At 40.5% G+C, this 12,958-nt stretch overlaps 1 protein-coding gene across 1 annotated transcript; it reads left to right on the top strand.

The window, feature by feature from the left end:
* The first annotated feature begins 7,163 nt into the window (after positions 1–7,163).
* On the top strand, positions 7,164–12,187 carry LOC103182147 (interleukin-8-like). The gene is given in 4 exon segments (NM_001292347.1): positions 7,164–7,292; positions 8,673–8,790; positions 11,004–11,084; positions 11,236–12,187. Coding segments are annotated over 4 exon segments (276 nt in total). The 5' UTR covers positions 7,164–7,228; the 3' UTR covers positions 11,249–12,187.
* Positions 12,188–12,958: the final 771 nt, after the last annotated feature.

Raw genomic sequence — 12,958 nt, 5'->3', positions numbered from 1 at the left:
CGCCTTATTCGGTGGTTTGTCGACCAACCGCCTCGTCCTTCCTAGGGTTACTCAGGTTAATCGATCATTTGGCTTGGCGCCAGCCTGACTGAGCCTCCACAAGGTCTTCCCTTTTTCCTGTCTAAGATAGGAGATCGATCAGTTTAGGGCTGTATCTGGTGCTTGTTATTTTATTATGTGGAATCATTAGTACATCCTTTTAAGTGACTGGTTATTTCTTATCAGTATTCCGGGATGGTACCAAGGTCCTCTGGTTTAAGCGACTTGCTCATTAGTTGCTATTCTTGAGGGTTGCCTTCCGTCGCTTGGCCTTGTCAGAATCTAGCGACTTATTGCTAAGTCGAGGTCCTGTGTCAACTGGTACATTGGACCGTTACCTCTGTGGCTTGTTGTCATTTACTGATAAGAGGTGACCCTCTGCCCTTTTCCAAAGCTGTCCTGTTATTCTTTCAAAAACAGAGAAAAACAGATGTGTCCTATCCCATGACTGTCAGTAGTTTCTCCATTCTACACTTGTTTAATGTTCATTATTATTAGACTACAACTTCTATAATCTAACACAGACACTGGGCTAACCCCCAGCCCTTCGCGCCACCCGCCACTCCCCACAAAAAAGCCTAATCTTCTTACCCTGATGTCCCTTATTTTTCTTTCTTCAAATTGCCTCGAGAACCCATTTATATGATTTGTTTTAATAACCTTTCCTGGCAATGTCTACATCATGGCGAGAAAACTAATCCAACTTTTTTTTTAATACTTCCTTTCTATCATAAATTTCCTATATCTGTAATCGCATTAGCTGATGTATCATGTCATGACAAATAGGTGCGTCACTATCTCATTATAGAAATTAGTTCAGCATTCGGCATATTTTCCAATTATTTGCTTAATGTTTGACGGCATATTTTCCAATTATTTCCTTAATGTTTGACGCAATGAGGAAATGACCGCAAAAGTGATGGGTTTTTAAACTTAATATAATTTACTTCGTTTACCAGGATTATTTGCTGCTGAGGCGTGAAACTATCTGTCCGTTTCAGGTAGACCTTAAAGCTGGCACTCTTTGAAAAGAGTAGCGAGTTTCTCCTAATGTCCTGGCCAACAATCTCCCAAACGAAAAAAACTTTCTCACACCATAGCTCTTGGTGGCACCTTGGTTGTGCGTAAATTAACTGCTGTGTTTGCCTGCAAATACACAGTCACTACAATTCAACAACACTGACAACTCGCCTTTATATAGTGCCTTTCACGTCAGGAGGAACGTTCATAGTAATATCCTGTGAAGCATCTTGATGACGTGATACCAAGCTCAATTACAGAGCAAAAAGCCTCTGCTGAAGTCAGCCAAGCATTTGACATGTGTGATATCCTGTCAACACACTCAAGAACATCCAAACTAAACAAAACTAGTAGGGTCATGCATGCCCCCTACACCACAGAAGTTTCTAATGTTTGGAATGGAATGTGTACTCATCGTATTGGAGTTAAGTGCAAATTGGTGGTCCTCGCTGGACAAGCAAGAGGAAGCTTGCCAGACAATGCTTCGATTAACTACGATTTTAGTTGGTTAAACTCCAGGAGTACCCCACTACACATTCTGGGGTCCCGAAGTCTTGAATCTTACCAACTTAAGAAACATAACAATTTGGATAACAATTTGCTGGCGGAAGAAGACCTTCTACCATCCTGGCAGTCGCTAGGACACGTGGTGTCCCAAACTATATATTGTATCCCGAGGTATTATTTTCTAACAGAAATCTCTCATTTGTTCTTGAAACCAACCGCATTTTCTGCTTCCACTGTCTCCCTCGGGAGCCTGTTCCATAAGTTTGCTGCTCGTTCACCGTAGTGTTTCCGCAGATTTGTTCTGAATTTACCTCCCTTCAACCAAGCCGTCTCCTATTCTCTATTCCCCTCAGAGCTTGCACCTAATATTCTCGGGAATTAGGTAAGCGGAGGGGAAGAGGAACCCCTCCAGGAAGGAAATAACCCTAATGTAAGTGACACTCACGGAACTCTCAGTCACATCTGGTTATTTTTAAACAAGGTGATGGGTTTCCACATGTGTCTGATAGCCAGAGAACAAAAAAAAAATCTTGTTTATCGATTGTGCGGCTGAAATTCCTAAACTCCTACCAGGTATAGAGGACTTAAACGCTGGACTGGATGTGTCATCGGAACAAGTCTACTACTCTCTGAGTACAGCTGAGGTAAAATGTATCTGTGTACCTGCAGATTGAGCTTCGAAGAGATATAAATTTATGGATTGTCCCAAAAATATATTCTATACTTAAAGGAACATGGTGTAAATTCTTCCAACCATGTGAGAAGAACCTCCAGAATGTTAGTGCGACAAGTAAAAGCCATAATAATGAACAATACTTACATTTGGGATAGTGGCTTTCACATGGAGAGGATGTCCTTAAAGCACTTCACAAGATACACTATAAAGTGTAGTGACTGTGTGTTTCTTGGGTGAACACCATGTCTTTACACAGACACTGAGAAGGAATTTGCAGAGTAAACACTTGAGTAAGCAGGAAAATGTGATTAATTAACGATTTGATTGTGTAACCTTATATTTTTAAGCCAAAAAGGCTCACAACAGTTCTTATAATAAATGAATAATAATGTGGTCACTCAATCCATAACTGTTTGTGGGACAGTTGTGTGCACTTGGGGCTCTCACATTTCACCTATAAAATGTACAATCAATTTATTTTCCAGTATATTCTGCGAAGAGCTTTGAGACGTTTCGTAGATGTGATAAAGCGCTATATCAAATGCAACGATTATTATTATGTTTTAGAAAGAATATTCTGAACCCTTAAGATAATGTCATTAAGCACCACTGCCGTCCCAATGGCATTTTGAGCCTGAAGTTTCAGAGCTCAGTAAGCTGGAGTGCATCATAGAATTATACAGCACAGAAGGAGGCCATTCGGACCATCGTGTCTGTGCCAGCTCTACCCAAATCGATCCCACTCCCCCGCTCTCTGCCCGCAGCCCTGCAAATGCTTCCTCCCAAACCTCCTTCCCCAGCTTCCCTCCTTCTCCAAATACAATTAATGCCCTTGAATAACTTAGAATGAAGCAATAGATTTTATTGCTTTGAACTGTAAACAAAAAAGCATTTCCAACCATCTTGTTCTTGACCAAAGTGTTGGCCATGTGAGTTTAAACTCCCGATGTGGGGCTTGAACCAACAACTTCTGACTCAGTGGTGAGAATGCTACCAACTGAGTCAAGCTAATACACTTCTGTTTGTCAGGAATCAATTGTAAAATTTTTGGTGTGTCAGCTGGGCGTATGACATGTGAAGAAACACATCACCATATTGAGCAGCCCTAAGCTGAGAGTTCCGTGTATCCCACTGCGCATGGAAATTCCAGAGATGTTAATGTCCCAGAAGAGAATGATTTATGACCTAATTTCAGAAAGTATTAGGCACAGGTCATAGCTTGGGAACCTCAGAGTGCGCAATGCGGTAACTGCTGGATTCAAACCAGCTAAAATCACATAGCTTGCCATTGAAACCATTGTCTGGCAAGCTTTCCCACTGCTAGGACCACCCTACCTGTTGGGGCTTCGGCTCGCAGGGCTAACAAGATACACTATAACTTAGTGTAGATGATTTCTTGCCCCCAGTGACTGATCTACCCTTCCCGGTCTTGCCGATGAGCCAGGCTGGCTGTGCTGTCATCAGCAGTGCCTTGGAACACTGCAGAGCCTCACCTGGTCGAACACATCACCTTAGAGCCAGTTCAGCTCCAATAAGACTTTGCTTACCAATGAGGGTGGGCGGGGGGGGGGGGCTTCACATTTTATGCTTAGCTTTGGGAGCGTTTCAGTATGAGAGAGCATTCTGAGTATCCTCAGTCAACTGAGAAACAACTAGACCATATACGATGCACAATAATAATCAACTTTCGCATTGTATATGGCGCCGTATCATGTCAGAACACTTCAAAGCACTTTACGGAGTATCCTGTAAAGCGTAGTCTCTGTATTTGTAGGCGATCACAATAGCCAATTTGTGTATAGCAACGTCCAGCCACGAAGTCATATTTTTTTGTATAGAATCTCGGGGACTGAAGGCCAGGACACAGGAGAAGCTCCCTTCTTTTTTGACCAGTGACATGGGATCTTTACCACCCACCTGAACAAGCCGACAGGACCTCAGTTTGCCATCCAAAGTAGGACACCATCAACAGCGCAGGGCTCCACCAGTTCACACTGGATTGTCAGCCTACGCTATGAGCTTCAAAGTCCCGACATGGAGGGCATTTTCAACTGCACAACACTGCTCTGACTTTTGCAACAAGAATCTTCTTGACTTTGAAAGGAACAATCCAGATCTATAATTATTCTGACTCAGTGAACCCTACATCCTATTCAGGATCATCTTAACCAGTGCAGCTGCTTCTCAAACATTCGCCAGCGGTTGGTTTGAAAGTTTAACAAACATCAAACGCTGGAGGGGTTCGGCAAATCCACCTTCATTTTCCTGACAGCTCTAGGTTTTTTTTATGTGTGGGGCTTGCCAGGCAGTGCTCAGCATTTGTGTTGTTTAGTTACATAGTGTTGACTTCAAATTGGAGCATTACGAATGAGATAACAAATCCACACGCGACTCAGGCAGTTCATAATGTAAAACATTTCATATTGTCAATTGAACTGGAACCTACATCATTGTGGAGTCCTGTAGCTCAGTGGTTAGAGCACTCGCTTTGCAAGTGAGAGACCTGAGTTCAATTCCAGGCAGAGGGTGAAAACTTGGGCAAGTTTCCTTACTCCACACAGAGCCTAATAATAATCCCTCCAAAACCAAAAACAATAATAAATTGGTCATTTTCAATCTACGACTGTTTGTGGGACATTGCTGTGCGCAATTGGCTGCCGCGTTCGCCCACAAATATACAGTCAATTCACTTTAGTGTGTTCTGTGAAGCGCTTTGGGATGTCCTCCCGACGTGAAAAGCGCTATATCAAATGCAAGGATTATTATTATTATTGGAGCAATATAATGGAATGAAGCCACCCAGAGTGGTAAATATCCACAGACGCCTGAGCGACTAATGAAATGACCAATTTTGGGATAATATTTACAGGGTGTCTCAACTATCAGCAACATTAACTCTCAGCCGTCAAGTGGCAGCATAGATATTTTATAACAAGCCTTAATATGTCAGAACACTTCAAAGCACTTTAGGGCGAGTTCTGTAAAGCTTAGTAACTCGAGAAGAGAAGGTTGAGGGAGGATGGTTACGGTCTTTAAGATTCTGAAGGGAATAGCTAACGTAGACCACAAATAAGATGTTTTATCTTGTGCTGAACATTAGAACCTGAGGACGCAGCCTACGATTGAAGGGAGGTAAATTCAGAACAAATCTGCGGAAACACTACTTCGGTGAGCGAGTAATAAACCTATGGAACAGGCTCCCTAGGGAGACAGCGGCCGATGGCATGGTTGAAGAGGATGGTCTTGAGGCGGGACTTGAAGGAGGCTAAGGAGGGGGCGAGGCGAAGTGATTGGGGGATGGAATTCCAGAGGTTGGGGGCAGAGTGGCTGAAGGCTCTCCCACCAATCGGGGGACGTGGAGCAGGTCAGAGCCGGCTGAGCGGAGGGCGGGTTGGTAGGGGGTTAGGAGGTGGCAGGTTGGGGCGAGGCCATGGAGGGCTTTGTACGTGAGGACCAGGATCTTTCAAGATCAAGAACCAACTCAGTAGATTTCTACTAGAAAATAATATCGCGGGATACAGTATGTATTTCGGGAGACAACACATCAAGCGGTGGGCAGGATGGTGGAAGGCAAATTGGATGGACCTTTTTCGCCTTTTGCCCAGAAGCAAATTCTTCTGTTCTTATACATGTTGTCCTCTCTTCCTTTTCAAAAACCCCTACCACCACCTTTCTTTGACATTAGCAGCAAGGTGTAAACCTTCAAAAAAAAAATGCAAACCTTAGAGCGGGGCGTAAGCTTTTTTTGTTTAATATTTATTTCTTGTGATTGATCCACCGAGAAGGGATGAAATCCACGCTCACTGTCCAAAAATTAAAACATTTCGGGGTTGAGTGGGCTCAGACATGGCCTCTGCCTGGTCACTGTTTGGCTGTTGAGACTATACATTTCATCCCTTCTTGGAAAGTGCAATTTTTCACGGAGGCTCTAAATTACACATCCTTGCCCAACTTTACAACATTTTTCCCCTCTACCAATCTGGACCGAATTACAGTTCAAACAAAAACAAAACTGTTCTGATTTATAATAAGTAACTTGTGCTTTCAGAGCTCTTTTTCGAGCATCAACAAGTACCTCACAAGTAATTGGAGTGCAGCAGTTTTAAGCAACGTTCCAAAGCTCCTTCGGAGCAAAACATCGCGTTCAGTCCTGAAACCAGTTGACGATTTAATTTAACACATTTAATTATCAACATTTATCACAGAACATCCGAGTTGTAGCAAATTGTAATATGACTCTCTCCAAGTCACAGGTGTCTCAGTATCTTCTTTATTTTGTCTTTCTCAACTTTCAGTAAAGCACCACTCTACATCACACCCCACCTCGTCCTACTCCAGGGGTCCTGTTATACTTCCTCACATTGGCTCCTCGTCAACTGTACAATTAATCCTAATTGAGTATTCAACAAAAATAAATGCAACAAATTTTGATGGAAGCAAATGCAAACTAGTAGCCTTTACACAGACTTTAACACACTATGAATGAATGGATATATTAGATGAATATTAAAACCCCATTACTTGTAGGCATGGAGTGTTGAATCTTTTGAATGTGTCCCAATTCCATACGGTGAGCAGCTGAAGGGAATTGATCAATACTCCTGAAAAACATAGTAACTGCTTCAACATTTCGTTGTCTTTGTTACATCTCTCTCTTTCTATCGTCCTTATCTTTGTTAGTGTCTGTGATCGTTAAGGTGCTTGAAACCTGAATTAAATTCAGAACCCAGTATATGATGGTTGATATGAAAGAGAGAAACATAAATTGAAAATGTAACTCTGTCAGTTTACTCCATTCTTATTTGGCAGTATTTTAATTGCATTTGTGTCATGACTTGGCTGAGATCCAAGTGTTGCAAAATTCTTGCTGTGTAATTCCACGGTTTGCCTATAAATATCACGACCGTAACAATCCTGGTTCAGAAGAAGGAGAGCCAATACATATCAGTATCAAGAAAAACCTGGTGGCTAAAGACAAGCAGAGCCATGAAGTACAGCACTACTATCATCCTTCTGAATGTCCTTTTCCTCTCTGCAGTTCTGATAGATGGTAAGAGAACTGCTGTGAATATTTAGCTGTATTGATTATTGCATTAGTTTAATTCCATTAACAGGTTTTGAAACAAACTGTTGAATTGTTAAGACTGAATTTAACTATAGGCTGATGTTGTATTACCGCTATCTCTCCCAATCAGACCAGTTGCTCAGTAATAAGAGTGTTGAGGACACCAGAGTTTCTTGGTGATTGAATTGTTGAGAGAGAGAGAACTCAGGTCTGCCCATTGGTAGACCACGTTGGATTCTCAAACTCATACTCCTTGCGTTGTACAAACCTCAATATCTCAGCCCATTCATTCTTCACTCAGCGTCTCTTTCTGACAGGCCAACCAGAATCCTTTATAGCTCAGTATTGTGCGTAAACAGATGAAATACTGCAAAAACTCCCACTTTGGTAGACAGATGTACAGTGAAATGGATTTACTTCTCTAAAGGTAATCATTTGAAAGGCAAATACAGTACCTAGAAAATCAGATCTTCCCGAACCTTGTAATAATTTGCTTCAATAAATCTTCACATCCTATTGGGAGCCTTTTATTGAACATCTAGTGCTCCTGTTCTCTTATCTTAATGGTGTTATACCTTTAACAATTCAGAGCACAAAGAGCTAGAATTATCAGTTAAATTAGGCATTTAGCGGATCACATTGAAGGGGAATGTTTGAGGGACTGTCTCCCGGCTTTTTGTGAGAGATAGCTGCTGTTTTTGCCAACAAATTTTGGGGGAGAAATTCCTCCTGGGGCGAGACTTACTTTACTTGTGTGACATTTCAGGTCTTTTGGAATTTGATAATTTGTTGAACTCACTCTTAATTTTCAAGCTATAGGTGGAACTTCTTAGAAGAAACTTACTGGAAACCGTTTTCCAAATTAAGGCTGAGTTTACGAGTTTACCAAATTTTGCCCATTCTAAAATGTTACAGTAACAGAGTAAATCTAGAGCCAGGTGGAATTCCTACCCCATATCCTACCCCATATTTGACAGTGCAGAACAGTATTTGTGAAACACTTTGAGGCTTGCAACATGATAAGCATAATTGCAAATTTTCTTTCTTTTTTTATGTTTAAGCTTTTGTTCGTGATAAGCTTTTATTTAGCATTTATTTGTTACTGTCAGTGAGTTTCTGTTGATAGACAACAGCTGAACACAGCGCTCCAAGATGGATTTATATAGCGAGCTCCATGAAGGAGGAATTTATTGTTGTTGTCACTCTTAACTAAAAGAAAGGTATATAGATATATATATATAATATATAACACTGGTGAATGGAATCTTGTAATTGACCCTGCAAAAAGTATTGCATTGCTAACTCCGTACAGTCACAACTTTGTTTAAGAGCAGACGTTTAATACTTTATAATATTTCTCTACAGCTGTATCCATAATGCGTTGCCATTGCATCAAAACGACGAGTGAATTCATCCATCCAAAGTTCATAAAAGAATTGATCATCATTAATCCGGGGCCGCACTGCCCACAAACCGAATACATGTGAGTAAAATGACAGGCACAGGAACTTTTAAACAACATGCAAATAAATAAATAATCCTTGCATTTGATATAGGGCTTTATCACGTCTTCGAGGCATCTCAAGGCGCTTCGCACAATATACTGCTGAGTGAATTGTGTGGGCTAACTAAATATCTCAGCCAAGTTTTGCATTTATGTGCATTACGTGGCTGTGGTATTTAGTTTGAAACATTTGCTCCCTGGTTCGGCGAATGCTTCTTCAGAGATCCGAATAGCGAATTCCGCCGCTAAGTGGAATTGTGTCACTCTGCGAACACAAGGATTCCGGCAGGAGTCGTTATTTGCAATTTCTGTCTCTATTTGCAAATCAATGTGGCTAACATTGCCTTTTCAGCCCCGTTGTCACTACTTATAGAATAGAAAATAGCGCATTACTAGGCTTGAGGGGGTTATACTTACAGAAAATTCTAGTTGCCCAACATTTCTCACGTTCTCTGTTTTAAGACCAAATGTGTTAAGTCTTAAATTTCAGTCTTGAAACGGTTGATTGTGAAGAATTCGGGAAACTTTTTGGCGCAGTTGGTAGGGCTCTTACCTCTGCTTGTGGGTTCAAGCCCCACATCGGGACTTGGAACTCACTTCGTCTAAGCTGATATTAACGCAGGCTGTGGTGCATTGTCGGAGGTGCCGTCCTTGGGATGAGATGTTAAAACGTGGCCACGTCTGCCTGATCAGGTGGACGTTAAAGATCCCGTGTCACTATTCAAAAAGGGAAGAGAGTTTCTCCTGATGTCCCGGCCAACAATCCCCCCAAATAAAATTGGTCACTCGCTACATGACTCTTTGTGGGATATTAGTGCAAATTGGCTGCTGCGTTCATCCACAAAATACACCCAGAAACATCACTTTACAGTATATTCAGGAAAGGGAAAGATTGGAGGGGGGATTTAATGTTAAAATATGTTAATATTAGACGTAGAATTTTTCAATTAGTTTGTGAATAATACAAATGTTTCAGTGAAATTTGTGTGTTAGCTGTTTTAACAGCTATTTATTGAACCGTTGCGAATTCCTGGAAGATAATTGCAAAGTTGCGCCACCAAGTTAAGCTGCTCTTAATCAACTCTCAATCTATTCCCCCAAACCACAAGTTTGGCAATCCAGCAATCTGACCTGCTGGTTCTGCCTTGGGAATTGTAATGCAGAGACTTGTGGTTGCACGTGATGACGTTCTTCAGTGGTGCAACAGCATTAGAGCATTGCACTGCTCAGTGCATCTACCTTCACGCAATGCAGATTTCCAACCAAAACCAAAAACCTCGACCTCTAAAAACTCCCAACTACTGCGAGCGCCTTTGGCATTTCACAAGCTGCACATCATGGCATCACTCGCCTCTGACTCATTGCCCAAAGCCAAGTGTTGAATAATGTCCCAAGGTGACTTACCTCCCAAAAATGAGGATGTGGCCCACATCATTTACACTCTACAATTACAATAAGTGTGTTAGCATACGCCAACACGCAGCCAATTTGCACAGAACAATGTCCCTTAACCAGCTGTTTGGCAAAGAAATCCAGTTGAAGAGTACAGCGGATTTAGTGAAGGATTTAGTTTCTTTGGCCCTGGCCACATTTGGATCGCAATGATGTTTTCCGGTCCATGGTCATTCCTATATTACTGAAACAGTATTTTTTAAACCCATTAAAACAATATTTTTATTTTAATTAAAGAAATATTTTGCAATGTTTGAATTTTTTTACATCTGTGAAGATATTTATTATTATAATTAATAATAATTACTAATCATCCCTGTTTTTGATTTAGCACCTTTCGCACAATGAGGACACCTCAAAGTGCATTGCAGGATGTACTGTAAAGTTGTAGGTGTGATTGTATTTTCCCCAAAAAAATATTGGGAGGGAGTTTCTCCCGGTGTCCTGGCCAACAATTCCTCAGATAAAATTGTACATTTATATCATAGTTGTTTGTGGAACATTGCTGTGTGCAAATTAACTGTCATGTTCACCTATAAAATACACAATCCCTATACTTTCCAATATATCCTGTGAAACACTTTGAGGCTTCCTCCTGACATGAAAGGCATATCAAATGCATACACTATATATCAAATGCAAGGATTATTTTTATTATAATGTGAATGTACTGGCTGTATATATGTGCTCTTTTTACTACAGCATCAATATTAATCCACCCTTTTTTCCTTTCATTTTAGTGCCGTACTTCGAAGTGGAGTAAAGATCTGCTTAGATATTAAGAAACGCTGGGTGAAGAAAATAATTAACAGCAAACTAAGGTACTTTTCTATTTTGTAGACTTTCAGAGAAACACTGTTTTGGATTGAACTTTAAGCAGGGAATGCAAACATTATTTCTGAACGTTTCTCTGAAAAAACCCAATAATCCAGGTTTCATCTATTTACTGATTTTTTTTTCTTTATTTGGCAGAAATCAAGATTGATCGTGAGAAGACTTTGCTGAAACTATCCAGCGTCAGTTAAACCCATCCTCTACGCTGACACTTAGGTGTTGCGTTGCACTGTTTGTGACTTTAGATGGCTGAACCTGTTCAGGGTAAAACTGGTTTAAATGGAGCAAGAGAACAGTTTACTTCTTGTCTGGTCTTGTCAAGCGCGATCACTGATTCACCTGTGTCTCCTTCTACTAGTCTGATCCTCTTGTGTTAATGCGAGGAGGCATTGGCAATATTACTATGTTGCTCAGAGACGAACATTATTGTTTGAATTGCTCAATTGCTCTTTATAGTTGGTCTTCTGGAGAGGAACTAGTGAGAACTGACAGAGGTTTAACGCAGAGGGATTACTGTCAACCTTATCCTGCACTTGTTGTGATTCTGTGTTTATTAATTTAATATTTTACCAGTTATTCTTAGAAACAAGCTTCATAATTTATTTTTTTCCTACACCACTATATCACATATAATTTACTGGAGAGTTCGATTTATTTCACAAAATAATGGTTAGACTTAATACAGTTGCAAAATAGTGTTTTCGACACAATCATGTTAAGATGCAAACATTATACATAACTTGTAGAAGCTTTGAAATGTAGGTGTAAAAGGATTAGCATCTAGGATTTTCAATTTCTGATTTATATTATCTAAGCATTGTTTTTGGTGGTAGGGTTGTCATTAACTGGATCTATAGACTATATATAGATATATATATATCAGTGACTGTACTTTACACAGTGACTACACTTTACACAATCACTGCACTGTTGTGAAGCTCATTGAGATGTTTCAATGTCATCAAATGCAAGGATTATTATTATTATTATTGTCATCACTGCCCATATTGTGCCTATTTAATGCAGTTTTACACAATGTAATTTTACACAATCAAATCCAGCATTTCAATTAAAGGCAATTTATATAGTGGTTCATTTTGTATTTTATTTATTTATTTTTCGATGCTATTCCAGTATTATTTTATCTTTTGATACAATTATATGTCTTCTGTGAGCCATGATTAGCTAATAATACCGCCCAGTGGCCCTGGAGGATCCATACCTACAATAGTCACTCTAGATATAGAGTCATTGAACTCTTTTCCCTTGCTTGGAGTGACATTATGTCAGGAGTTTGTTGTAATGTATATATTGACTTCAATTTGGTGCATCAATAAAATGTATTCTATTTATTATCCGTAATAATTAATGTGTCGTTTCTACTTTCAACTAAATTTTCACGTGCGGTTTACATTTACTCTGGTGTTCCCCTTCCTCTCCTGATTGCACCGGGTCTTGCTGTGCCACGAGCTTCTATCGCTCTCCAAAGCTTTGCCCAAGTTGTCATTCTTCGCTGTGAGCCTCCCCAGGGATTGTCGGCTGGTTATAACTCTCCGAGGGCTATCAAAGCCACACTCGAACCTGACCTCTCCATTGACGACAGACACATCATTTTCAGTATAAATCATTGCATAGAGATCAGGAACAGGAACTTGTCTGATAGTCTCTCTCTGGCCCAAAGATTCTGACTGATTGCAACACCCCACAATTAGTTACAATCAGATAATTCAGCACATGGGAAAGTTCTAAGTTTGAACGCGAGAACTTAGAACATAAGAACATAAGAATTAGGAGCAGGAGTAGGCCATTCGGCCCCTCGAACCTGCCCCGCCATTCAATAAGATCACGGCTGATCTATTCT

This window comes from Callorhinchus milii, unplaced genomic scaffold (assembly GCF_018977255.1).
Source record: "Callorhinchus milii isolate IMCB2004 unplaced genomic scaffold, IMCB_Cmil_1.0 Scaffold1, whole genome shotgun sequence".
Lineage (NCBI taxonomy): Eukaryota > Metazoa > Chordata > Chondrichthyes > Chimaeriformes > Callorhinchidae > Callorhinchus > Callorhinchus milii.
Note: the sequence above shows the minus strand (reverse complement) of the source record. Positions and strands in the feature narration are given on the sequence as shown.